General features: G+C 44.6%; 1 protein-coding gene across 1 annotated transcript; it reads left to right on the forward strand.

Moving 5' to 3' along the window:
• The first annotated feature begins 23332 nt into the window (after positions 1-23332).
• On the forward strand, positions 23333-25784 carry LOC100281971 (60S ribosomal protein L7-like). The gene is made up of 6 exons (NM_001154888.2): positions 23333-23468; positions 23602-23790; positions 24397-24494; positions 24570-24707; positions 25218-25320; positions 25415-25784. The coding sequence occupies exons 2-6, from the start codon at positions 23602-23604 to the stop codon at positions 25628-25630; spliced, it is 744 nt and encodes a 247-aa protein (NP_001148360.1). The 5' UTR covers positions 23333-23468; the 3' UTR covers positions 25631-25784.
• Positions 25785-27346: the final 1562 nt, after the last annotated feature.

A 27346-nucleotide genomic window follows, 5' to 3' on the forward strand; every position in this document is an offset into this window, starting at 1 on the left:
ACTGCATCTGTAGCCATGTGCATTCATGGGTGAAGTGTGGAACCTGTTGTGGTGATGTGGATAGTGTGGGTATTTACTTGGTGATTCATTTCTTTGAAACTAAGTAATTGGTTACTTGTTTACTTGCTGCAAATTAATACTCAAGAAGGAAGTTGTGAACGACGTGGTTGTTTAAGCACGGTTTGGTTACATAGTCCAATTGTTGTTTGACCTTTTACTTGCTGAGATGTGTCATCCCACTCTTACATTGTTTGATGCAGGCACTTGATCTTGCTTTTGGGAAAGGAGGGATGTAGCAGCATGACCACTTCACTTTTAAATAAATGTACCACTGCTTAGTAATGATGTTAAACAGGGGTTCAAGTCTAGGAGATTAATATGTTCTAGTATTCATGATAGTCGAATTTGTTTTTTTTTGGGTTGGCCAGATTCCTTCTCTTTTTATTTGGTCATGAATGTTTATTACTATCTCTGCATTCTGTTTATACTTCATGGATTGTCTTTCTTTTACATTATGTCTAAACTTTATGTCCCTCTTATTATGCTACTTTCAAGGGAGGTGCTACCGGATTTTGTTTTATTTTATGTCTTTATTACTTTTCTTATGTGGTATAAGTTTTGTAGGAAGGGTTTTTGGTAACATTCATTGTGTGGGATCAATGGGGTGTTACAGTTGGTATCAAAGCAATAGGTTGTAGGTCCTAGCAAGTGGAATAATAATAAATTGACACATTGCACATGTAGGATGGGTTTCGTGCTTTACTATTGATATCTCATGTTATTGTCAGTGCTGGATTGACATTGTTTGATGAGGTGTTATGCCAATCTTATTTACTTGTTTACTTACTACTGTGGCTGCAGTTATGCTGCCTCGTAGGGCTCGTGGCAGCCTGCAAGTCCCTAGTGGGGATTCTATGAGTCCGGTGGCAATGTTAGCCGCGATGCAGGCCATGCAGTAGGAGTTGGCCATTCTGAGGCAGGCTATTCCTGTTGCTCCTGCGGGTGCTGCTCAGGGTGCTAGTGGTGGAGGAGTGCCCAGGGGCGTTGTTCCCGTGGGTGCTGCTCCAGATGGCAGGGCTGAGGTGCCTCTTCCCATCAGTGGTCTTTCACTGATGTAGTGGATGGGCATGAAGTTGGACACTTTTGATGGCAGTGGTACTCCGGTCGAGGCAACGAATTGGCTAACTTACGTGGAGGATAATATGAATGTCTTTGAGATTGTGTATGGTGATTGTGTTCGCTTTGGCACACAGCTGCTGAAGGGAGAGGCTCAAAATTGGTGGAGAGGCGTGCAGGCAGCTCACTCTTCTTCACCAAGAGTCCTGTCCTGGGATGTTTTCATCAAGCAATTTGAGAGGAGGTTCTACCCGGTCACCTTCCTGGAGAAAATGAAGATTTATTTGCAATCCTACAAGCAAGAGAAGAAGTCTGTCACAGAGTATGAAGTGGGCTTCAACAAGATGGTCCGCTTTGTTCCTCATGTGGCTTACAATGAGATGGAGAAGGTGAGCCAGTTCTGTTAGGGCCTGAAACCTTCTATCAGGCATGCCTTGGGAGCCTTTCCGTTGGTGGATTTTCATACTACAGTGGAGCAGGCATTGGGTGTGGAGATGCAACACCAGTACACCATGGAGTCACAGAAGTCTTCGGGTGTTGATCAGCCTCGTGGCCAGGACGCGAAGAGGGGCAACACATGAGGTCTAGCCCACAACAGGGGCAAGTCTCAGCACCAGCGCCACCACCCCTACCGTGGCAAATCCTTTGAATCGGGTACTTCGGGAGGAAGTACTCAGAGGTATCGGGCTGTTCCTAAGCCCAGGCTAGGGCTAGTGTGTTTCCGTTGTGGTGATGCGCATCACCGTGCAGAGTGCCAGTGGGGTGGCAGGTGTTCTATTTGCAGTCAGGACCACAAGGATGTGGTGTGTAGGAGGAATCCCAATGGGAAGCTCAGATGAGAGCTAGTGACTTCCTCCTCTTCTTAGGGCACTGTCAACATGATGTCAAGCGTTGAGCAGCAATTTTCAGTTCCACTCCCTCTGCAGGAGTTTTATGTGCCTGAGACTTCTCAGTTCGTGCCGATGCAGGGTTTTCCGCAGTATCTAGCTGCGCCTACTCCTGCACCGACTACTCCTTTGTCGTCTCAGTTTGGAGCTCCGCGTCTGCCTCACCCGACGGCTCAGTGGGGTTCTTCTGTTAACTTCACTCTAGGAGCTTCCTCTTCTGCGGGTATTTCTGGAGCTTATGTGCTACCCGCTGCGGATGGCAGAGAGTAAGGAGACGTGGTGACAGGTACGATCTCAGTTGTGTCGTTTGTGGCCCATGCTCTTTTTGACTCTGGTGCTAGCTATTCGTTTGTTTCGGAGAATTTTGTCTCGCGAGCTGGTCTTTCGGTGCAAAGGTTGGGTCACCCAATTTTGGTTAGTTCTGCTAATGGCTCCATTAGTAGCTGTTCAGTTTGTTAGGGGTGCTCCGTCATTCTTGCTGATGAGGTCTTTTCGGCCAATCTTATTGTGATTTCCTTGAGGGCATTCGATGTTATCTTGGGTATAGATTGGTTATCTCAGTATCGCGCAATTATATCCTGTTTTTGGAAGACATTGTTATTACAGGCGCCGTCGGGTAGGGAGGTGGTATTCTTAGGAAGTTCCCCAAAGTTCATGTTATCCTTGTTGGCGCAATTGCTTTCAGATCGCCGGTCAAGGAAGTCGGGAATCTTGTTCTCCATGGTGGTGGAGGGTGAGGCTGCCTTGCGTGTGCGGGACATCCGAGTGGTGTGTGACTTTGCCGACGTGTTTCCAGCAGAGCTTCCAGGCATTCCTCCGGAGCGCGATGCAGCTTTTGAAATCAAGCTGATTCTGGGTACGCAGCCTATTCATAAGGCCCCATATCGGATGGCTCCAAAGGAGCAGGTTGAATTGAAGCGGCAATTGGATGATCTGCTGGCTAAGGGTTTCATTAGGCCTAGCAGGTCGCCATGGGCTTCCCCAGTATTGTTTGTTGAGAAGAAAGATAAAAGCAAGAGGCTATGTGTGGATTATCGTGCTTTGAATCAAGTGACAATCAAGAATAAATATCTGCTACCCCGTATTGAGGTTCTCTTTGAATAGTTGAGGGGTGCCCAGGTGTTCTCTAAAATTGATTTGAACTCTAGTTATCATCAATTGAGGATTCGTGAGGAGGATAATTAGAAGACAGTCTTTTGCACCAGGTATGGGCATTACGAGTTCGTAGTCATGTCTTTTGGCTTAACTAATGCCCCTGTTGCTTTTATGGAAGCAATGAATAGGATGTTACATGAGTTCTTGGATGACTTTGTGGTTGTGTTCCTGGATGATACCCTGATCTATTCAAAGACCAAGGAAGAGCATGAGCGGCATCTCTGTCTCGTTCTGAGTGCTCTTAGGAAGAATCAATTTTATGGCAAATTGAAGAAGTACGCCTTTTGGCTGTCCGAAGTGGCTTTCCTAGGGCATGTGATTAGTCAGCAGGGCATTGCGGTTGATCCCAAGAATGTCGCGGCTATGGTGGAGTGGAAGAGACCCTCTAGTGTCTCTGAAATCCGAAGTTTCTTAGGGCTCGCTGGATATTATCGACGCTTCGTACCAAATTTTTCCAGCATTGCTAAGCCTTTGACTAGACTTTTGGAGAAGGGTGTTCTGTTCGTCTGGTCCAGCGATTGCGAGGTCATTTATCAGACATTGAAGAACAAGTTGGTGAGCGCCCCTATCCTAGCTTTGCCTGAGAGTGGTAAGCGTTTCACAGTTTATACAGATGTTTCTCGAATTGGCCTTGGATGTGTGTTGATGCAGGAAGGCAGAGTGATCTCTTATGGCTCAAGGCAGTTGAGGAAGCATGAGGAATTATCCAACTCATGATCTTGAATTGGCCGCGATGGTCTTTGCTCTAAAATCATGGAGGCATTATCTTTATGGCGAGTCTTGTGACATTTATACCGATCATAAAAGTCTCAAATATATTTTCACTCAAAAGGAGCTGAATTTGAGGCAGCGACGGTGGCTCGAATTGATTAAGGATTATGATTTGTCCATTCATTATCACCCAGGGAAGGCAAATGTGGTGGCTGATGCCCTTAGCAGGTCCGGGGTTCCAAAAGTGGCCTTGCCTTTGATCACTGATCTGGACCGTTTGGGGATCGCTTTGTGCTATGTCGGCACCGCTAGTGAGGAGACTCGGATGTTTATTCAATCCTCCCTCATGGAGAGAGTGCGTGTGACTCAGCAGCAGGATCGATTATTGCAGGAAGCTCGAAAGAGGGTTGGCGATGGTAAACCCCGTGAGTTCACCATTGATGAGAATGATTTGGTTCATTTCAGGGGCCGTCTTTGTGTGCCTCAGAAATCAGAGGTGAAGATGGATATCTTGAGAGAAGTTCATAAAACGCCTTACACCGTTCACCCTGGCGAAACCAAAATGTACCGAGATTTGAAGCAAAACTTCTGGTGCAAGCGGATGAAAGTTGACGTTTCTAAGTATGTGGCCGCCTGTGAAGTATGTTAGCGCGTGAAGGTCGAGCATAAGCGGCCGGCAAGTTTACTGAAGCCATTGGAAATTCCGGAGTGGAAATGGGAGCATACCACCATGGATTTTGTGGTGGGCTTACCTCGTTCTCCTCGGGGCAGGGATGCTATATGGGTGGTAGTGGATCGCTTGACTAAGTCTGCGCATTTTATTCCCATGAAGACCACCAATTCAGCTTCAGAATTGGTTCCCTTGTATATGAAGGAAGTAGTCAGGCTTCACGGGGTACCTAAGTCCATTGTTTCTGATCGAGACTCCAAATTTGTATCCAAATTCTGGGAGAGTCTTCACAGTGCATTGGGTACCAAGCTTTCGCTCAGTGTCACTTTTCACCCTCAGACTGATGGTCAGTCGGAGCGAATGATCCAAACCTTGGAAGATATGTTACGTGTTTGTGTTCTATCATGGAAGGGAGCTAGGAGGATCATCTTGCATTGGTAGAATTTTCTTACAACAACATCTACCAGGCTAGCATCAAGATGGCACCATTTGAGGCTTTATATGGCAGGCGGTGTATCTCCCCTCTGTGCTGGGAGACTTTGGGAGAGAGATCCCTGGTTGGTCCTGATTGGGTTCAGCAGACTTCTAAGAAGGTTCGGGAAATTCGTCAGAATATTTTGGCCGCTCAGAGCCGTCAGAAGAGTTATGCTGATGTGAGGAGACGGGATTTGGAATTTGCAGTGGGTGACCAAGTCCTTCTCAGGGTATTACCTACTAAAGGAGTTGTTCAGTTCGGTGTCTCCAGAAAGCTTAGCCCGAGATACATTGGACTGTTCACTATCTTGGCCCGGGTGGGCAACTTGGCTTATCGCTTGCAATTGCCGGATTCCATGGCAGGGGTGCACCCGGTATTCCATGTCTCTATGTTGAGGAAGTTTTTGTGGGATCCGGACCATCAGGTCGAGATGAAACCAATTGCGGTGCAGCAGGATCTGACTCTGGAGTGTCGTCTGGTGCATATCTTGGAGTCCTCGAAGCGTGTGTTGAGAAGGAGATCAATTAAGTATGTTAAGGTCTTATGGACTAATCAGTCTGAGCGCGAGGCTACTTGGGAACTTGAGGAGCTGATGCGGTAGAAATATCTCGAACTTTTCGTTTTGGGTGAGTCTTGTTGATTCATTAATTTTTTTCTTTTGTCGTCCCGTTAGGAGCGTCTGAATTCGAGATCGAATTCTTTTTAAGGAGGGTAGAGTGTGATACCCAATTTTCAAAAAAAAGAGGAGAAATTGAAGTTTATTATTTTTTTCTTTTCTTTGTTTTAGGAAGCATTCACCAGTAAAATAGTAGAATTCTTGTGAGACTTATGCGCTGGGGTCGGGAGCAGACGCGAGAGCGAGTTGGGTCGTAGATCTCGATCCGGCCCACTAATCCCTTCCCTTAACCCTAGCCACCCCTTCCCCCCTAATCCCCTTTTGGTTGCAGTTGTCCCCCCCTCTTCCTTGCTTGGCCGCCGCCCCCCTCTCCCCCTCTCCTCCCAAGTGATTGCAGCCACACCACCTAACCCTAGCCCCCCCATCTCCTCCTCTCCAAGGTGCCATTCCTTGCCGCTTGGATCTACGTCGTGTGGTGCAAGTCCCCAATTGGTTTTGGTGGAGGGAAGAAGGGAGGAAGGAAAGGGAGAGAATTCAAGGTGATTTTTTGTGATTATATCTTGTTTATTTGTGCTGTAATTCCATTGAATAGATGTTATGTATGCGAATTGGTAGAGGTGTTGTCGAGAAATTTAATGGGTGGGCGAACAGTAGTAGTTCTAATGATTTCTGGGAATTTTTCGTGGGTAATTAGTGATATCAATATGAGAATCATGTAGAGCTTTGTCATACCTTTCCAACGAGTACTTATGCGCTCGATTCGGAATTATATTTAGAAGATATCGCTGTTTGAATCCGTGTATGTTGCTTTCCAAAAAAACAGATTTTTTGCAGGTGGGCGAACAGCAGTAGTATTAGCAGTTTCTGAGGATTTTTCGTGGGTAATTATTGATAATCAGTATGAGAATCATGTAGAGTTTTGTCATTCCTTTCCAACAAGTACTTATGCGCTCGATTTGGAATTATATTTTAGAAGATATCGGTGTTTGAATTCGGATATGTTGCTGTCCAAAAAAACAGATTGCAGGGTTTATCTTGTGGACTGTGTTGGGCTAATTAGATGTTGGAATTTAATTTTAAATTCTATACAAAACTTGTGGGGAATTTTATGTAAATGCCTCTGGAGTTTTTGTTTGTTACCACTGCTGTCATAATTTTAAAGATATGAAATTGTTAAGCAGCATCGCTGCAGTTTGGTGGGTGTAGGGAGAGTTGTTACCGCAGCGGGGTTTGAAATTGTGCGTAGGTGCAGCGTCGTTTATGAGCGTTGTTATGTGAAATTGGTGCACTAAGGTGTGTGTCAAAAACAGGTGGTGGACTTCCGGATCGCACTTAGGGCTTTGTCCAAACTCCCTGGTGAAGGCAAGTAAAATAGTGGTGGTTTATACCGTTGATTGATTTATGTGTCCTATGCTTGATCACATCCATGTCAAATGTATTCGTACTTGTACTCCATTATGGGAAATGTGGTTCGAAGTTATTCATGTTCCATTATTTTCTTATGTTGAAGATGTGGTTTGAGCATGTTACACATGTTGTTTTATCATTTTGAGGAAGTGGGAGTTTATGTTTACCACATGTGGGTGGAGGATCTCTTGTTGTTGTCATGCATACTGCATACATCATTTTTTGCATAGAAGTTTTGTCGTGATCATATGGTCCGACCGTACCGGTACTCTCAGCATCATACGTTGCCCGAGTAGGGGTATGATGCAGCTTCATACCCTAGAGGTATGAAGGCAGAAGTCATTACTGCATCTGTAGCCATGTGCATTCATGGGTGAAGTGTGGAACCTATTATGGTGATGTGGATAGTGTGGGTCTTTACTTGGTGATTCATTTCTTTGAAATTAAGTAATTGGTTACTTGTTTACTTGCTGCAAATTAATACTCAAGAAGGAAGTTGTGAACTACGTGGTTGTTTAAGCACAGTTTGGTTACATAGTCCAATTGTTGTTTGACCTTTTACTTGCTGAGATGTGTCATCTCACTTTTGCATTGTTTGATGCAGGAACTTGATTTTGCTTTTGGGAAAGGAGGGATGTAGCAGCACGGCCACTTCACTTTTAAATAAATGTACCACTGCTTAGTAATGATGTTAAACAGGGGTTCAAGTCTAGGAGATTAATATGTTCTAGTCTTCATGATAGTCGAATTTGTTTTTTTGGGTTGGCCGGATTCCTTCTCTTTTTATTTGGTCATGAATGTTTATTACTATCTCTGCATTCTGTTTATACTTCATGGATTGTCTTTCTTTTACATTATGTCTAAACTTTATGTCCCTCTCGTTATGCTACTTTCAAGGGAGGTGCTACCAGATTTTGTTTTATTTTCTGTCTCTATTACTTTTCTTATGTGGTATAAGTTTTGTGGGAAGGGTTTTTGGTAACATTCATTGTGTGGGATCAATGGGGTGTTACACTTTATGTTTTTCAACCATTTCATCAATTGTTTCTTCCTTTTAGGTTTAATACTAAAAGGAGCACGTGGCTTCTTCTGGTTCTCTCCTATCTCCATAGTTGGTCTTCTACAGATTAAGGCCAAGTCTTTTCTAGGCTTAGGGTTGTCTTTTGTTTTTTCAGTGATATTCATGCAAGTGCTGATAATGCTTTCACCCATATTTCGTTCCTGGTGCATCACATCAATGTTATGCATTAGAATCAAGGCTTTCATATAAGGGAGTTCCCATAGACCACATTTGTGAGTCCAATTATGCTCGGTTCCATAACCTTCAAAACGATTTCCATGTTCGTTTAGTTTCAAATCATTAAGTCTCGCGATAATCTCTGGACCACTAAGACGCTTGGGTGGTCCCCTCGTCACAATCATGTCCTTTTTAAAAGCGTTCCTATCGAACCTGAATGGGTGATCCTCTGGCAAAAAACATCTATGGCAATCGAAGTAACATATCTTTCCACCAAACTTTAGTCGAAAGCATAAAGTGTCTTTAACGCATATCGGACATGTCAAAATCACATGACAACTCCATCCAGCAAAGATACCATAAGCCATAAAATCGTGAATAGACCACAAAAACGCGGCTCTCAGGTTGAACTTCTATTTCTTGTAACAATCGTACGCCTCGACTCTTTCCCACAAAATTTTCAATTCTTCAATCAGGGGTCTCATCATCACATCGATCTTTGTTCCAGGATGATCCGGACCAGGTGTTACAAGACACAAGAAAATAAATTCATATTTCATGCAAAGAGCTGGTGGAAGGTTGTACGGAACAGCAAAGATGACCCAACATCAGTAGAACATTGCAGTTAGATTGAAAGGCGAGAAACCATCTATTGCCAAACCGAAGGGGACATTCCGCACTTCATCAGCAAAGCTGGAATCAAAAGCATCTAGTGTCTTCCATGCATCTGTATCAGCTGGGTGCGCCATGACATTTGGATTCTCACGTACCCCTTCTTTGTGCCACCTCATGTGTCTGGCTGTATTCTTGGAGATGAACAAACATTTCAACTGAGGTATAAGAGGCATGTAACGAAGCTGCTTACGTGCAATCTTCATTGTCACGGTCAAACCATTGTCGTTTTCAACCTCAACGAATCTATGCTCACCACATACAGTACACTTCTTCTCACTTGCGGTCTCCTTCCAGAAAAGCATACAGTTATTGTCACAGACATCGATTTTTTCATAGTCCATACCGAGCCCAGAGAGCAAGTTTTTGGACTAATACATGTCCTTTGGCATCTTGTGATTCTCCAGAAGTACATCACTGATCAAGTTCAAAAGCTCCTTGTAGTAGTTGTTTGAGAATGCAAACTTAGACTTAATAGCCATAAGTCGAGTCACAAATACAAGGACGGTCACTTTCGTGTGCTCATGCAACGGCTCTTCGGCAGCTTTAAGGAGTTCGAAGAACTTCTGAACCTCGGGTGTAGCTAGATCCTCATAATCGGTGGGTTGACCGGGGTTCTCCGAATCGGCAGTTAGAAGTTCATGGCGTACATCATCAAGCATCTCTTCCATCCTATCGTAGTCCCCCTCTTCGTGTGACTGAACTTCCGATACAATACGAGGAGGTGGGTCCTCACCGTGGTGCACCCACACCTCATAGTCTAGCATATAACCGTTCTTGCAAAGATCTATCGACATAGTCCTCCTGTCAAGGAAATAAATGTTCCGACACTTGCTACAAGAGCACCTAACATCGGTTCCAGTCTCTGACCGAGCAAAAGCACGATCGAGAAAAGCATCAGTCTTGGCAACCCACTCACTTGATAGAGCACCTCTTTTCTTTCAACCTTCATACATCCATCGGCGATCCTCCTCCATACTAGATACGAGACGTTAACTTAATTAGTTATGATTACTAATGAACCACACTAATACAATATCACTACAGAAAAATTATTTCACTGGACCCTAAATCAAATAAAATAATCTTATTTCCGAGGGCTTAATAATTATCCTCGGAAATTAAAAGTTTAAATTATATAGGCACTAATAAATAAACTAAAACAAGCTAATTTAATTGCATAAGTAACTCAAGTCGTCGGACATTACAAAACCAAACATGACTACTAGCAAACACAAAATTATACTAAAAATTATAAAATTACTCACTTAGTCGGACGATGAGCCGGTGAAGCGAGCGCCGGCGGGGTCGGGGCTGGCGCCGGTGGCGTCGGGGACGGGGGCAGAGGCTTCGGCGGGCGCGGGCTGCGTCGGGATGATCACGGAGGCGGCCACGGGCTCGTGCTCGGGCGCGAGCTGGGCGTCAGGGTGGGGCGAGAGGTCGCCGAGAGTCGCTTGGGCGGCGGTTGAGACATCAGGCGGCAGCGGCGGAGGCTCTTCGTCGTCGGCTGCTCTATTTCGGCGGCGGCGGCTGGTCATGCGAGCGAGCGGGAGAGACAGAGAGAATGAACCGATGCGGGCGGGAGGCGTCGATTAAAATCCTTTATTTCTGACGGCCCCCTAGGAGACAGCCGGACATAAGCTTATGTCCGACGGCCTCTCTGACAACCCTCGGATGTCCCGCGTTATGTCCGACGGTCACCTAGGGGGGCGTCGGAAATAAAGGAGCCGTCGGACTTGTGCTGTTTTACTGTAGTGAATTGTTTTATCTATACTAACTTACACCGCACCCACATTAATCTATAAGTTTCCTCTATATCTAACTACCATATATTTTATTCATAACTTTCATCTACCATCTCTAGTTTTAAATACATTTGCTACTTGCATGTGTTTGTTTCGGATTAAAAAGCCGGCTATTTGGACTGCTGCAGCTGCAATCTATAAAGACAAAAATATTGTAGAAACAGTAGAAGCTGGTACATATTAAAGCCAAGCGAACAGTGGTAGTACCACTGCAGCAGTCCTAGTGTAACACCTTCCTTACACTTATATAGCGAGTAGTTGAGGCTACGACATTTTGTTGTGACTCCTCACTACCAAAATCCGGCTCTTTACCGAGTGCTCGTCGTTTTGTCGATTGCAATTTATCGGACACTCGGCAAAGCATGGAGTGCTCGTCATTTTGCTGAGTGCAATTTATCGGGCACTCAGGAAAGCATGCTTTGTCGAGTGCTACTCTAGACGAAATAAGACTCTCGGCACAGACCATAGTCAAGGGAACGGATGGAGATGGAGGCAAGAATGAGGGGGGTGGCTCGCTTGGTGGATCAACCGAGTATGACAGAGATGTTCCAGTATATACAAAGTCTTGGCACCACACAACGACTTGCTCCACCACTCTCTCTATTCATACTCCTGTGAGTATCAAAATTTTAATCCTGCATGAGTATCATTAGTCTATCTACGTGATGATACCGTTCTGAGATTAGCTAGCGACCTTGCCCTGCTAATCGAGTTTTGCCTTTATTAGCAACGCAAATCAGCACTACTAGCTAGATTAGTACTCCCTCCGGTGCATCAATAATCGACGTTCTAGCTTTGAGCCCAAAGTGCATGATAAATTGATGTTTCACGCGGAGCGAGCAGTCACTCTCGATTGACGCAGCAAGAAGTAAATTCAACAGGCGTCCGTTGGCCTCCTCCACGCCACATTAAATACCACACGTTTCTTCCTCCCATTCTCTCCACACTGCTCTCTTCACATCGCAAGGAGATGGCCCCGACGCCTCCTCCATCTCCATCGTCGAGCAGTGAGCCAGACCCTAGCTGGTATTGGCAACCCTGCCAGGCGAGCGGCGCGTGAGGCAGCAGCTCTCGCAGCGCGTGAGGCGCGTGCAAGACGGGAGGCACGTGCGACCAGTGAGGTAGCAATGCTTGCGGTGAGTGCAGCACGTGAAGCACGAGCTGCCGGTGAGGCCACGGCGCTCGCGACTCGTGAGGCACGCGCGGCTAGTGAGGCGGCAGTGTCTGCAGCTAGTGAGGCGGCAACGTCTGCGATGCGTGAGGTGTGCACAGCAGGTGAGTCCCGTGCGGCGGCGGTGGCTGCTCGCCGTGCACCAGCCCGACGTTTCTGGCAGCATCCCTACATCAGGCCTTCACGACAGAGACGAGGTGCGAGGCTTCACACTCCTTCCGATGATGAAGAACCGATCGTCACATGAGGCAGTGCAAAAGGAGAAGACAAGATCGATGCAGCAAAAATAAACTGATGGAGATTACATTCGGTGAACTAAATTCTACTATTACTATTCCTAAATGTTCCATGTAGCAAGCTTTTGCATGGCTTCGTATACCAATGATCTTTCACAATGAACTTGTACCGGTAGTGATCCTTGTCTTTCAAGTTTTCCCTTCTTCATGTGAGGAAGATTATACTTATTGGATCCATGAACTTTCATTGTTTCTTTCAAAACTTGATGAAGTGTTAAGTACATTCTGTTTGCCTTGCATGGACGATATTCATGGAAAGCCTAAATGATATTAGAATAATGTTAGTACATAAAACAAATTAATAGAATTTTTTTCGAATTATAGATAGATCACAAACCTCTTGCACAACTGGAATTAGATCTTGAACTGTTTTTGCTGATTTCTTGTATTGAATTGATTGTATGGCACGAAAAAAGCCCAAGTCTAATATATTAAAATCTAGGGAATTCGTCGGTTGACAAGTGAGACGAACGTCGAAACCATCTTGTTGTGTAGCTTCACAAAACATTGGATCGTTAACTTCAATATGAGATGGCGCGTTGTCTTGTTGAATATAAATTGGTTTGTTGACATCTTCACGTGGCCACTTAGCTTTAATAGATGGAAGTACCTTCTGTATCATGAACTCTCTAACGACATCTCTCTTTATCGAAGTGATGGATTTCACTTCCATTGTTCCAGCTGGACGATTAATACTACTCCTTTTTGCACGTTCAAAAGTAACTAAAGGGAAGCATCCAATCTTCCCATCGAACGTGCAAATTCCATTCTCAAATCTTGGACGAGCGGTGGCACATAAGAACATGAGCTTCGGGATGTTGTTCTTACTCCAACAAGTACGATAAGGCTCATCCTCATCGGGCAACAAATAATACCTCTCAGATTTTTGAGTAATGAAGAACCACTTCTCATCAATGAAAACATGATCAAAAAGACTCTTAAACCTTGGATTGTCATGCAAAGTCTCATGCTCAAGCATGTCAACACACCACTGTAGCCTAGACTTCTTGTTTTCATCGGTAAGATGCGGTTTGATACTACTCGTATGCCTTCTAACTTTCTCTTGTTTCACGTGTTTCAAAAGTGTTCTCTTGCAAACACCAAGTACTTTAGCTAAATCTTCAAGAGTGGTTCTTTCCTTAAGAGGAACATAGCGCAATCGCTCATAGTTTACTGGACTTGGCTTACGACCACATTTACCTCTCTTTTTACTAGCAAAACTAACCATAATACCAAGATCAAGTGAGAGTTTACCTTCAGCCCAACATCGTTGTACAGTTCGAATTCCAAGATTATACATTACGACAACTTCGCTAGTAGCATTCCTTGGTAGCACCCCATTCTTACTTCTTCGCAACAGTTCCTGGAATACTTGATTTAAAACAACTTCGGAAGCATCTTTCCGCTGAACACTCTCAACTGGTGCCGCCACATTCAGGTCAAACAAGTGAACTGGTTCTTGGTTCAAATCAAAACCTATTAAAAAAATTGGATTATAGAAGAAGATAAAACAAGAAATGAATATACGATGTACCGTACCTAAATCTGCCACAAAAGATTGCTGTATATTCAGGTCAAAACAATGCCATTGCTTTCTGTAGGAGTTCAATTGTTTTTTCCCTTTCGTTTGTGCGCAACAAGTGAGGCTATATAGCCAGCAAAACAGTGAAAAAAGTAGCGGGAGCAAGAAAAAGAAATGCGCTAGAGAGAAAAAAGTAACGCGTAGACAGAAAATGTGGCGTCAGATAGAATAATAATGTGCTCGATGCCAGTATAGCGAAAAAATAACGGCGCCAAGACGTTTCTTGCCGCGCCACGCCATGCAAAATGGAAAAATTTTGGTCTTGCGTGAAGAGGACCACTCTAGCTATTAAAGGAATTTCGCTAGGAATGTAAAAGAGTGGTATTTATTAGTTCCTTGGTATGCGAGAAGCTGTCCAAAATGTCAGTTTTGGTACACCAGAGGAAGTATATAGTAGCAGTAGTATCCGTCTGTTATTCGTCGAGTTTATTTTGGCGATGTTGTCTAGCTGTTACTTGCTGTAGTGAACTATTAATGTTGGGAGGATCATCGATTGATCAATGACGACTCATCATGCTTCAAACAACTTCTCATTTTTCTCTTGGTCTATTCGTTTTATTTGTTTATATTATCGTTACATAGGAGTATGTTATTGCATCCATATTTTCTCACTAATACTATAAATATATAGATTACGTGGTTGTCGTTTTCTTGCCTATCCTTTTCCATGTGTGTGAGAGAGACACCCAATAGCCCATATATATGTTATATTATAATGGTACGGTTTGGTTTGCAGACAGCTCAATGGATATATACATGCATTGAAGCAACAAAATATTGGTTTTAATGACAACAAAGTAATGATGCATTCAAATAAAGCTAGCAATGGGTTTGTAAGGACATGTATAGTGATGTTTAATATAAGGCTCTTGAGGTATCTAAAGGAGTATTTGTAAAAAAATCATGTATCTGTCTCTCCGCGAAGAAACGTCTCTGGCTTGTAATCCAAGTAGTAACAAACACTTTCACTTCTTGTGTATGAATACGTTGTCTGTTATATCGATCTGATGCTCTACAGGCGTATTCACATATGCATTTATTAATAATAAACTATAGACACTCTATTATGTAATAAAGTCTCTTAATTGTCTTTTGTGCTAGTAGGTGTCTCTCCACTATACATACCCACTACACCAAAAAATATAAACTTCATACGGGTTTTCAACTTCTACAACTTTTATAACAAATCGTAGGAAATTACTAACTTCCGAGAGGCTACTGGTAGCTCTAGAAAATAACCATAACTTACTACAGTTTGTTATAAAAGTTGGAGCCACTAACCTCCTATGGCCTACTCTAGGAAGTTAGGCATCCCTGCTAACCTCCTACGGGCTACTCTAGAAAGTTAGCTGCCCCTGCTAACTTTCTACAAGGCAGCCATATGTAGAAATTTCGTAAGCCAATAAACTATTAGTCTTAATGGCCAACAATGTAGAGCAACGCAACAGGAACATGCAGTGCCTTTTACGATCGTGTTTAATCTTTATGGAGTTCATTGTCCTCACTCCGAATACATAGTGTTCCTTTCTTCGGTCTGTATATATGTATTGTGTGAAGTAGAAAATAGTGCGAGAGATTGATTACTAACATGCAAATATAATTGGCAATAATTCTTAGCGTAGTAGATTGTTTGTGTCTGGACTATAATTTGAGGAACACATCTTATTGGTGCTATAGTAGGCTTACGAGCAATAATTTAGAAATAAGTTTGGGATTGATGTGTGATATTAGCTAGGGGCGGGCCATCTCCATTCATCATAGATTCTGACAAAGAGCATCACTACTACGTCCTTTATGTACAACATTATTCACCATGTTATGTTTCTGCTTACCAGCAACTTAGTAATTTTTCAACTTCTAATTAATTTATTTGCAACAAAAAAAAGAGAGAGCTGTAACTCGGAGCCAGAAATTGTTGGATCTTTTATGGGCTTGACCCATTTATTGAATAAACTCTAAGGTGTGTAATGGTAGAGAATACCAATAGTACCACATTGGAAATCCAAGTGTCTTTTGCCTTGACTTATATGGTGGGATTTATTTCACTTAACTTGAGAAGTCAAGAAATGGACAAGGGCGTGTCACACGCGCGCGCGCGCCGCCGCCGAGCGAGCGTGGTGTGGTTGTGTTAATTTTTAGCACTCACTAACCGCGTACGTCAGCCGAGTGACCCTGTCTCTTCGTCAGCCGGCCGAGTGACCCTTCTCCTTCAGCTGGCCGACTCATGGCATGACTCGGTGAGTGCTGGCCGACTCATGACATGACTCGGCGAGAGCTGACCGACTCTTGGCGTGACTCGGCGACCTTTCTCCTTCAACTTCCCTCTGCGGGAGGTTAAATAGAGGAGCACCCCTGTCACTCGGTACACGCGAGAAACACTTTCAGTCTCACAGTCCAGCCGCCCGAGTGAGGGTATTTCCATCTCGTGACTCTGCGCGCACAGAGAAGCGAGAGGGCAGGTGCCTCCGAAGCCGGTGCCGTTCGAGACCTTGCACGGGGGATCGGCAATTAGGTTTTTGGGGAGCGTCTACGCGACTGCCCAAAACATCTTCAACATGACAAAGGAAGCTGGCCAAGGATCTGGATCATCAGAGCGCATAGGAGAGTATGATCAGTTTATTTACTTACTGTTTTGTGTTCTGGAGATTATATATGTTTCGTATATTCATCTATGCTGTTTCATATTTACGAATGATTTTATCTTATCTGTTATGTCTTATTATAATATGATAGATCTGTCTGTTTTAATTTTACAATCATGCTATTTATGTTTCTATCTGTTTATTTTCATTTGTTCAGTCAGTATACATGTTTATCGTATTTATATGATTTATATAATTCAAATGCTCTATGTTCTCTTGATTCATATTGGTATGGATCAATTTAAGATCACGATTTCTATGGTTAATTATTTATTATATGTCATCATCATAATGTTAATTTATGGAATTAAAATAATACGGAAAATGCCTATAGTTCTAACAATCCAAAAACCTAATGTTAGGCATTTTTCTGTCAGAGGTTTTGCTGCTGTGCTAAAGCCTGATCCTTTTGATGGTAAAAACTTCTTGATATGGAAAGCTAAAATGGAATTGTGGCTAACTGCAATGTCTTGTTTTCATGTCGCTGAGGGCAAGCCTGCCAACTTACCTCCTGAGGATGAGGCTAAGTTTAAGGCTGAAGACAACCTCTTTCGAGGAGCAGTAATTAGCGCACTGGATACAAAATTCCAGAAAAGCTATATCATCCTTCCCACAGGGAAAGAGCTGTGGGATGCACTTGTCGGAAAGTTTGGAGTAACTGACGCTGGTAGCGAGCTGTATCTCATCGAGCAGCTGTATGACTACAAGATGGTTGAGAACCGATCTGTAGTGGAACAGGCTCATGAGTTTCAGGCACTAGCTAAGGAACTTGAACTTTTTCCTTGTCCTTTGCCTGACAAGTTTGTGGCTGGCGGTATAATCACCAAGTTGCCACCATCTTGGAAGGACTTTGCTACCTCTCTCAAACATAAGAGACAAGAGTTCAATGTGGAAGAGCTCATTGGTACTCTTGATGTTGAGGAAAGGGCTAGAACAAAGGACAGTGGAAAAGGTGTTGAGACCTCTACTGCTAATGTGGTGCAGAAGAGAAACTTCCGCAAGTTTAACGAGAAGAAAAACCAGAACAAACCAGAGAACGTGAATAAACCTGTTCAAACAGCACAGTTTAAAAAGAAGAACAACAATAACAAGGGAAAGGGAGGATGCTTTGTCTGTGGCAGTGATCAACATTGGGCAAGAGAGTGCCCTGATCGCAATTTCACTCAAGACAAGAAATCAGCTAATGTTGTAACCACTGAAACTGAAGGAGGAACATCTGGGTATGGTAATTCTTTACCATTTGTTCTTTCAGTCTGTAATTCACCTGAGTGGTGGATGGACAGTGGTGCAAACATTCATGTGTGTGCTGATGCCTCTATGTTCACTTCCTATCAGGTCGGGAGGTTTGGCGCCTTGTTGATGGGAAATGGGTCGCGTGCTCATGTTCTTGGTGTTGGTACGGTCATTCTGAAGTTTACTTCGGGAAAGACGGTGCCATTGAAGAGCGTGCAGCATGTGCCCTCTATCAAGAAGAATCTCGTTAGCGCTTCTATGCTATGTCGAGATGGATACAAAGTTGTTCTTGAGTCTAATAAATGTGTTGTGTCTAAACATGGTATTTTTGTTGGTAAAGGATATGACTGCAGAGGCTTGTTCCGCTTATCACTGCATGATGTGTGTAATAAACTCGTGAATTCTGTTCATTTTTCTGATGAGTCGGATTTATGGCATTCACGTTTTTGTCATGCAAGCTTTGGCTGTCTTATGCGGTTAGCAAATATAAATTTAATTCCTAAATTTAACTTGGTCAAAAAGTCTAAGTGCCATGTGTGTGTTGAATCAAAACAACCTCGCAAGCCTCACAAGGCTGCTGAGGCGAGGAGTTTGGCACCTCTAGAACTTGTTCATTCTGATCTGTGCGAGATGAATGGAATTTTGACCAAAGGTGGTAAAAGATACTTTCTCACTTTTATAGATGACTCCACTAGATTTTGCTATGTGTATCTCTTAAAAACAAAAGATGAAGCGTTCAATTATTTTAAGGCCTATAAAGCTGAAGTTGAGAACCAACTTGAGAGGAAAATAAAACGGTTAAGGTCTGATCGAGGTGGAGAATATTTCTCTAATGTGTTCGATGAGTTCTGCGTGGAACATGGTATTATTCATGAGAGGACACCGCCATTCTCACCACAATCCAATGGGATTGCTGAAAGGAAAAACCGCACTCTAACAGATTTGGTGAATGCCATGTTGAGTACAGCGGGATTATCCAAGGCATGGTGGGGTGAGGCGATTTTGACAGCATGTCATGTCCTGAATAGAATTCCAACAAAGAACAAAGAGATCACTCCATTTGAGGAATGGGAAAAGAGAAGAGTAAATCTCTCGTATTTACGCACTTGGGGTTGCCTGGCTAAAGTGAATGTGCCAATCAACAAAAAGCGTAAACTTGGGCCTAAAACTGTTGACTGTATATTCCTTGGGTACTCTTTTCACAGCACTGGGTATAGGTTCTTAATTATAAAATCCGATGTGCCTGATATGTATGTTGATACTATCATGGAATCAAGAGATGCAACATTTTTTGAGAATGAGTTTCCCATGAAGAATACACAGTGATACAAGTCATGAGACTATAATTCCCCATGAGCACGAACTATCGATTCCTATAGATTATGCTGAGGATTCTCACGTGCACATCCCTGAGGAGGATGACACTATAGTCACTCGAAAGAGCAAGAGACAGAGGGTTGCAAAATCCTTTGGTAATGACTTTATAGTGTACCTTGTGGAAGACACACCAACTACCATTAGTGAGGCATATTCCTCTCCTGATGCTGACTTATGGAAGGAAGCAGTAAGGAGTGAGATGGAATCTATTATGTCTAATGGAACTTGGGAGGTCGTTGACCGTCCTTATGGTTGTCAACCTATAGGTTGCAAATGGATCTTCAAGAAAAAGCTTAGGCCTGATGGTACAATCGAGAGGTACAAGGCAAGGCTTGTGGCCAAAGGATATACCCAAAAGGAGGGTGAAGATTTCTTTGACACCTACTCGCCAGTGGCTCGATTGACTACAATTCGCACATTAATAGCCGTGGCAGCCTCTTATGGTCTTATCATTCATCAGATGGATGTTAAGACAGCTTTCCTAAATGGAGAGTTGGATGAGGAGATCTATATGGATCAGCCAGAAGGGTTCATTGTGGATGGTCAAGAGAACAAGGTGTGCAGGTTGATAAAATCATTGTATGGCCTAAAACAAGCACCTAAGCAATGCATGAAAAGTTTGATAATACTCTTACAGCAGCTGGCTTTGTTGTAAATGAATCTGACACGTGTGTATACTATCGGTATGGTGGGGGTGAGTCTGTTATGCTGTGCCTTTATGTTGATGGCATTTTGATCTTTGGATCAAATCTCAATGTGATTGAGGAAGTTAAAAATCTTCTATCGAGCAATTTCGAGATGAAAGATTTGGGAGAGGCTGATGTCATTCTAAACATCAAGCTTGTTAGAGAAGTTGATGGTGGGGTAACTTTGTTACAATCCCATTATGTGGAAAAGGTATTGAGTCGCTTTGGTTTTAGTGACTGCGATCCTGCTCCAACACCTTATGACCCCAGTGTGCTATTAAGAAAGAATCAGAGAATAGCAAGGGATCAATTGACATACTCCCAGATCATTGGCTCGCTCATGTACCTTGCAAGTGCAACAAGGCCAGACATCTCTTATGCTGTGAGTAAGCTAAGTCGGTTTGTGTCGAAACCAGGAGATGATCACTGGCGTGCTCTTGAGAGAGTGTTGTGGTATTTGAAAGGTACTATGACATACGGTATTCATTATACCGGAAACCCAAAAGTGCTGGAAGGCTATTGTGATGCCAACTGGATTTCTGATGCTGATGAGCTTTATGCCACAAGCGGATATGTGTTTCTGTTTGGAGGTGGCGCTGTTTCCTGGAAGTCTTGCAAGCAGACTATCTTAACGAAGTCTACAATGGAAGCAGAACTCGCAGCATTAGACACTGCTGGGGCTAAGGCCGAGTGGCTTCGTGATTTCCTATTGGACTTACCGGTAGTTGAAAAACCGATACCGGCTATTTCCATGAACTGTGACAACCAAACGGTGATTACAAAGGTTAACAGTTCTAGGAATAACATGAAGTCTACAAGGCATGTTAAGAGGAGATTGAAATCTGTCAGAAAGTTGAAAAACTCCGGAGTTATAACTGTGGATTATGTCCACACATCAAATAATCTGGCAGATCAATTCACTAAGGGTCTATCACGCAATGTGATAGAAAGTGCATCGAGGGAAATGGGTATGAGACCCATGTGAGATCTACTCTAGTGGTAACCTGCTCTATGTGATCGGAGATCCCGTGAAGTAGAGTGGAGAAACAAGCTAGGAGTAGATTGTGAGGAAAGATCCCTTCTTTAACTCATTTCTGATGCACATCTTTCCTATCTGTAAGGCAGGATGGTTTTTACCTTAATGTATTCCAAGAGTCTTATAAAGGTGAGATGTTGTCCTACAGAACATCTTTTGAGGAATACACCTATATGAGTCAGACTGCTGGTCACAGTCTATGGGACTTGGGTAATCCCTAAATACTCATGAAAGGCACTGAAGTGTGACTTATATGCTTCTAAAAAGCGGGAATACCCTTTTGCAGCCTAGTATCAGCAAAGGATTTGAGTGAATCTTATTTCGCACAAAACTGTCAATTCAAGGCATAGTCCATTGTTCAGTTGTGAATGAGTGAAACTCTTATTCTAGATGGATGTTCAACTTAACAGTCTCCATCGAAAAACTGGTATATCAAAGGATTATGATTCTGATACTTCATCATTACAAACCCTAGAGTTTGGTGGGGATTGTTGGATCTTTTATGGGCTTGGCCCATTTATTGAATAAACTCTAAGGTGTGTAATGGTGGAGAATACCAATAGTACCACATTGGAAGTCCAAGGGTCTTTTGCCTTTACTTATATGGTGGGATTTATTCCACTTAACTTGAGAAGTCAAGAAATGGACAAGGGCGTGCCACGCGCGCGCGCGCCGCCGCCGGCCGGGCCGGGCCGGGCGTGCCGTGGCGAGGCGAGGCAGGCAGGCAGGCAGGCGAGCGGGCGTGGTGTGGTTGTGTTAATTTTTAGCACTCACTAACCGCGTACGTCAGTCGAGTGACCCTGTCTCTTCGTCAGCCAGCCGAGTGACCCTTCTCCTTCAGCTGGCCGACTCATGGCATGACTCGGCGAGTGCTGGCCGACTCATGGCATGACTTGGCGAGAGCTGGCCGACTCTTGGCGTGACTCGGTGACCTTTCTCCTTCAACTTCCCTCTGCGAGAGGTTAAATAGAGGAGCACCCCTGCCACTCGGTACACACGAGAAACACTTTCAGTCTCACAGTCCAGCCGCCCGAGTGAGGGTATTTCCATCTCGTGACTCTGCGCGCACAGAGAAGCAAGAGGGCAGGTGCCTCCGAAGCCGGTGCCGTTCGAGACCTTGCACGGAGGATCGGCAATTAGGTTTTTGGGGAGCGTCTACGCGACTGCCCAAAACATCTTCAACATGACAAAGGAAGCTGGCCAAGGATCTGGATCATCAGAGCGCATAGGAGGGTATGATCAGTTTATTTACTTACTGTTTTGTGTTCTGGAGATTATATATGTTTCATATATTCATCTATGTTGTTTCATATTTACGAATGATTTTATCTTATCTGTTATGTCTTATTATAATATGATAGATCTGTCTGTTTTAATTTTACAGTCATGCTATTTATGTTTCTATCTGTTTATTTTCATTTGTTCAGTCAGTATACATGTTTATCGTATTTATATGATTTATATAATTCACATGCTCTATGTTCTCTTGATTCATATTGGTATGGATCAATTTAAGATCACGATTTCTATGGTTAATTATTTATTATATGTCATCATCATAATGTTAATTTATAGAATTAAAATAATACGGAAAATGCCTATAATTCTAACAGAAATGTCAACTGCCTTATCCTAAGCCATGCTTGTTATACCTCAGTATTTCCTTAGAGGATTGTGAGTTTGTGACATGAAGGTAGGAGTTGTTCTGAACTCATGAGTGGCTGAAACAGAGCCGTGGCTTGCAACAGAGGCTCACTAAGCTTTGGGGGACAGCTACAGTCAGAAGCTAGTATTTGTGTTTGGAGAAGATGGACAGTGGCAGCGCTGCTACACCCATCGATGATAGATGATCAGAGAGAGAGAACACAGGAGCAGACCAGCAGCAGCAGCACGTACGCAACGAACAGTGGCAGCGCTGCTACACCCATCATTGTGATGTGTTTGGTTCGGTGTCAACGAGGGATGGAACGGGACCAACCCTGGGTGGACTCCGTCCCTTATTTTTTAAGGGATGACCTCATCCACTATTTTTGAAGAATATTCCTTGACTCTGACTCTGAGTCTTTAAACCAAACATGGGTCAAGTTAGAATGATCTCACCCTATCCCTCTTCTTCCTTACTCATCCATTCATCCAAACACTACCAAGTTGACCACCACCTCCTTGGCTCCTTCTTGAGCCTTCTCACCTCTTGCATGAGCTTGTCAATCTTCTTCTTCGTAATATAAAGCCACCACAAGAGGCCCAGCTCGCACAAACTTAATATTGGACTGTTGAGTTGTGAAAGGCCCAGTCAGTTTGGAAATCCGATAATTAACCCATTTCTCCAACAACTAACTGATCAGGCTTAACTTTTTAAAATTGAGAAACCTGGATCAGGCTAACTGAATCTACGCCACCCCCTAATCAAAGGTCCATCTTGCGGCCCGCAGTGGACTTCGATCTGGAACGGGCCCAAACTCGTCATTCCTTTTTATTTTCTTTCATTCCATTTCCTTCTCGCCCCCCTCCCCCCTCACTCCGTCGAATACAACAGCCCGCCAAACCACAGCCGTTCGATCCCCCAACACGAGCGGTTAGAAACCCTAGTCAAAACCCTCGCCCTCCCAAAAACTACTCACGTCTCGCCGCCCCGCCGTATCACCCTTTCTCGGCGGCCGGCCTCTTCTCTTCACGGACTCGCAGGTCATCGAGGTAATCTCGGCTGCGCCAGCATCCCCCTCCCCTCCGGCACCAAAACCATAGCGAGCGCGCGCACGTCCACGTCCACGCGATTCCGTCTCCCTCCGCGCGGATCTGAGCTGCTGCTGTTTGGCTCTCTGCGCAGATGTCGTCGGCGGAGGCGAAGGCCGCGGCGAAGGCGGTCCCGGAGTCTGTGCTGCGCAAGCGCAAGCGGGAGGAGCAGTGGGCAGCGGACAAGAAGGAGAAGGCCCTCGCAGACAGGAAGGAGGCGCTTGACAGCCGCAAGATCATATTTGCTCGCGCCAAGCAGTACGCCCAGGAGTACGACGCCCAGGTGAGCACGATCTGTGCCACCCTCTCCATCTCGCAGCTTATTGCTACTTCCTGCTCTGCCTAGCTGCGACCGCTAGGACGATGTCGCGTACGGGATCGCGTACGTTTGAAATTGGTGCGCGCATAGCAGTGTTAGTTGGAAGTGCGATTTGCTGCACTATTATTGACTGTTGTATCTATCGCCATGTCGATCGTGTCCGTTGATTTCGTGCAAGGAAAAAAGAAATTTAGTTTGCCGTGACTCGAGGAGGCCACTGTCCATGTTGGCAGCATAGCTTTTCCTTTGATGATTAAAAAAAAGGAACAATTGGATCTATACCATTAAAAGATCCAAACTTTAGATATATACCATGGACCCCACATGTCATTGACTCATGTGGACCCACATGTAAGTGAGATAGTAATGGTATGGATCCAAAGTGGTGATCTTTTAATGGTATGGATCCAAATTTCCCTAAAAAAACTATCATTGAGTGTTGCAACACTGGTTCAGTTGGGGAAAAGGATAACATTGGCAATTAGTATTTATTTTAGAATTCGCCCCTCTTTATTAAGATAGGAGTTAAGAGTATCTGTTATTACTTATTATGCATTTGCACTTGTGCAGGAGAAGGAGCTTGTGCAGCTCAAGCGTGAGGCTCGGTTGAAGGGTGGGTTCTATGTGAGCCCAGAGGCCAAGCTTCTGTTTGTGGTCCGCATCCGTGGGTATGGCTCTGTCCCAATGGTTGCTGATTCAGTTGCTATGCTCAAGTGTTGACTGTTGTCAAATGTGCTGTGTAGTATCAATGCCATGCACCCCAAGACCCGCAAGATCTTGCAGCTCCTGCGTTTGAGGCAGATCTTCAATGGTGTCTTTCTCAAGGTTAACAAGGCAACTATTAACATGCTACGGAGGGTGGAGCCATATGTTGCGTATGGGTAAGTTTGTATAAATTTAGCTGCCGTGAGTGCATTTTTGGAGTGTTGGGATGCATTTTAACACAACACTGCTGTGGCTGCCGCTTCATCAGTTTTGAGAATGAAACACTGAAGTACGGCTGTTGAGAAGGGGCTGTAATCAGCAGCTGCACACTCCCTTGTATCAGTTCCCACCTAAGAATGTGATCCTTCCCAAGGGATATCTAAGCACAAAAAATGCCGCATCACTCATAAGATTATCAAGAATTCAGGTTGCTTTTGGGTTCAAAGAATGCAACAGTTAATTTAATTTGTTTAGACTGTTTAGCTCCTTTATTAACTGTACTATAACCTGCATATTGGTGTGATATTTGCAGTAACTTTTCCAGAGTTGCATTAATTAATTCACATTCACATGAATCAGCCCTGTGGCACCAAATCCCTGAGTTCTGATAATTTTCAAACCAGAAATTCCACTTGTTTATCATTATGATGTCCAGAAGCATGAACATCTACCTTTCATCTCTCCAGATACCCGAACCTGAAGAGTGTTAGGGAATTGATCTACAAAAGAGGTTATGGGAAGCTGAACAAGCAGAGGATTCCGCTTAGCAACAACAATGTCATCGAGGAGGTTTTTCCATCCACAACTACCGTGCTGAATCTGATTACATCCACATTCCAATTTCCGCCTTATGTATATTTTGCTTACCTTCTGTTCATTATAGGGCCTTGGGAAGCATAATATCATCTGCATCGAGGACCTTGTTCACGAGATCATGACGGTTGGCCCACACTTCAAAGAGGCCAACAACTTCCTCTGGCCATTCAAGCTGAAAGCGCCCCTTGGTGGCCTCAAGAAGAAGAGGAACCACTATGTGGAGGGTGGCGACGCTGGCAACCGTGAGAACTACATCAACGAGCTCATCAAGAGGATGAACTAGGCTCTCTTGTATCCTGTGAGAATGCATTCGATGTCGGCATGGATATGCAATTTTGTTCCATGGCTGTCATACGTCACGACTTCAACTAGGAAATGGGTCCTGTTTATGTTTGCAGTTGCCTCTGTAGGTTTTAATACATCAAGACATAAACCAACACGTGCCCCAAGTGTCACTCGCTAGGGCTACCAAGATTGTTGCAAAAAAGATAGCACTTTTTCCCGTCACTGATTATATATTTAGTTCTAGTTTGACAACCTCATTTTTCCATAGAATTTTTATTTTTCTAAAAAAATAAATTATTTTTCTTTGGAAAAAATAGAGTTTCCAAACTAACCCTTATACTGACAATGCTATTGAACCATCGTAAATGTTCAACGTGTCATAATCGTAAATGCAGTCATTTTATCATTTATACGGCCAAAGTTATGGCAAACCAAATATATTGTAGATTGAACTGTAAAAACTTTGGATACAAATATATTGTAAATAAGTATTTAGATTAGAAGCTTGAATTAGATCACGTGCATAGACTTGTTTGAAAAATACTTTCATGAAAGTCTAAGTTATTGAGATGTTCATCTATTTTCGAATAGAATATAGATGCAGTTGGATTCACATATTAATAATATAATAGTGTCGGCGTTTCGAGACTGGGGGTCCCTGGGCCGACGAGTGAAATGTCGCCGCGTGTCCCAGCCCAGATGGGTCGGCGCGAGGCCGAGCGCGAAGGGGGGAAGAGAGGTGGCCGGAGATGGGCGTGAGAGGTGGAAATCTCGCGGCCTTCGTGTTCGTCCCGCGCCCAGGTCGGATGCGCTTGCAGTAGGGGGTTATAAGCGTCCACGCGGGAGAGGGAGCGAGCGGCCTCACGCGAGCGCCTGTCCCGTCCTCGTCACCGCGCGGCCAACCCTCTGTAAGAGGGCCCTGGTCCTTCCTTTTATAGGCGTAAGGAGAGGATCCAGGTGTACAATGGGGGGTGTAGCAGAGTGCTACGTGTCTAGCGGAGGAGAGTTAGCGCCCTAAGTACATGCCGTCGTGGCAGCCGGAGAGGTTTTGGCACCCGGTTCGTGTGGTGTCGTGGCCGTCGGAGAAGCGCTGGAGCCTGGCGGAAGGACAGCTGTCGGGGCTGTCGAGTCCTTGCTGACGTCCTCTTGCTTCCGTAAGGGGGCTGAGAGCCGCCGTCGTCACAGAGCGTGCGGGGCGCCATCATTGCCTATCTGGCGGAGCGAGCCAGATGGGACGCCGATCTTGTTCCCCGTAGCCTGAGTCAGCTTGTGGTAGGGTAATGATGGCGCTTCCTGTCGACGTGGTCGGTCCGCGCCCTAGGTTGGGCGATGTGGAGGCTCCTCCGAGGTCGAGGTCGAGTCTGTCTTCAGTGGCCGTGGTCGAGTCCGAGCCCCTGGGTCGGGCGAGGCGGAGACCGTCGGCTGAGGCCAGGGCTAAGTCCGAGCCCTAGGGTCGGGCGAAGCGGTGTTCATCGTCTTCCGGGGCTGAGCCCAAGTCCGAGCCCTGGGTCGGGCGGTGCGGAGTTCGCCGTCTTCCGGGGCTTAGCCCAAGTCCGAGCCCTGGGTCGGGCGGAGCGGAGTTCGCCGTCTTCCGGGGCTTAGCCCGAGTCCGAGCCCTGGGTCGGGCGGAGCGGAGTTCGCCGTCTTCAGGGGCTTAGCCCGAGTCCGAGCCCTGGGTCGGGCGGAGCGGAGTTCGCCGTCTTCAGGGGCTTAG

Source organism: Zea mays, chromosome 10, assembly GCF_902167145.1.
Source record: "Zea mays cultivar B73 chromosome 10, Zm-B73-REFERENCE-NAM-5.0, whole genome shotgun sequence".
Classification (NCBI taxonomy): Eukaryota; Viridiplantae; Streptophyta; class Magnoliopsida; order Poales; family Poaceae; genus Zea; species Zea mays.

Excerpts from the sequence above, each read along its gene's own strand:
- LOC100281971 (NM_001154888.2), top strand. The coding sequence starts at position 23,602 with ATGTCGTCGGCGGAGGCGAAGGCCGCGGCGAAGGCGGTCCCGGAGTCT. Across the intron at positions 24,495-24,569 it reads TTTGTGGTCCGCATCCGTGG|TATCAATGCCATGCACCCCA; the intron begins GTATGGCTCTGT and ends TGTGCTGTGTAG. Across the intron at positions 25,321-25,414 it reads ACAACAATGTCATCGAGGAG|GGCCTTGGGAAGCATAATAT; the intron begins GTTTTTCCATCC and ends TGTTCATTATAG.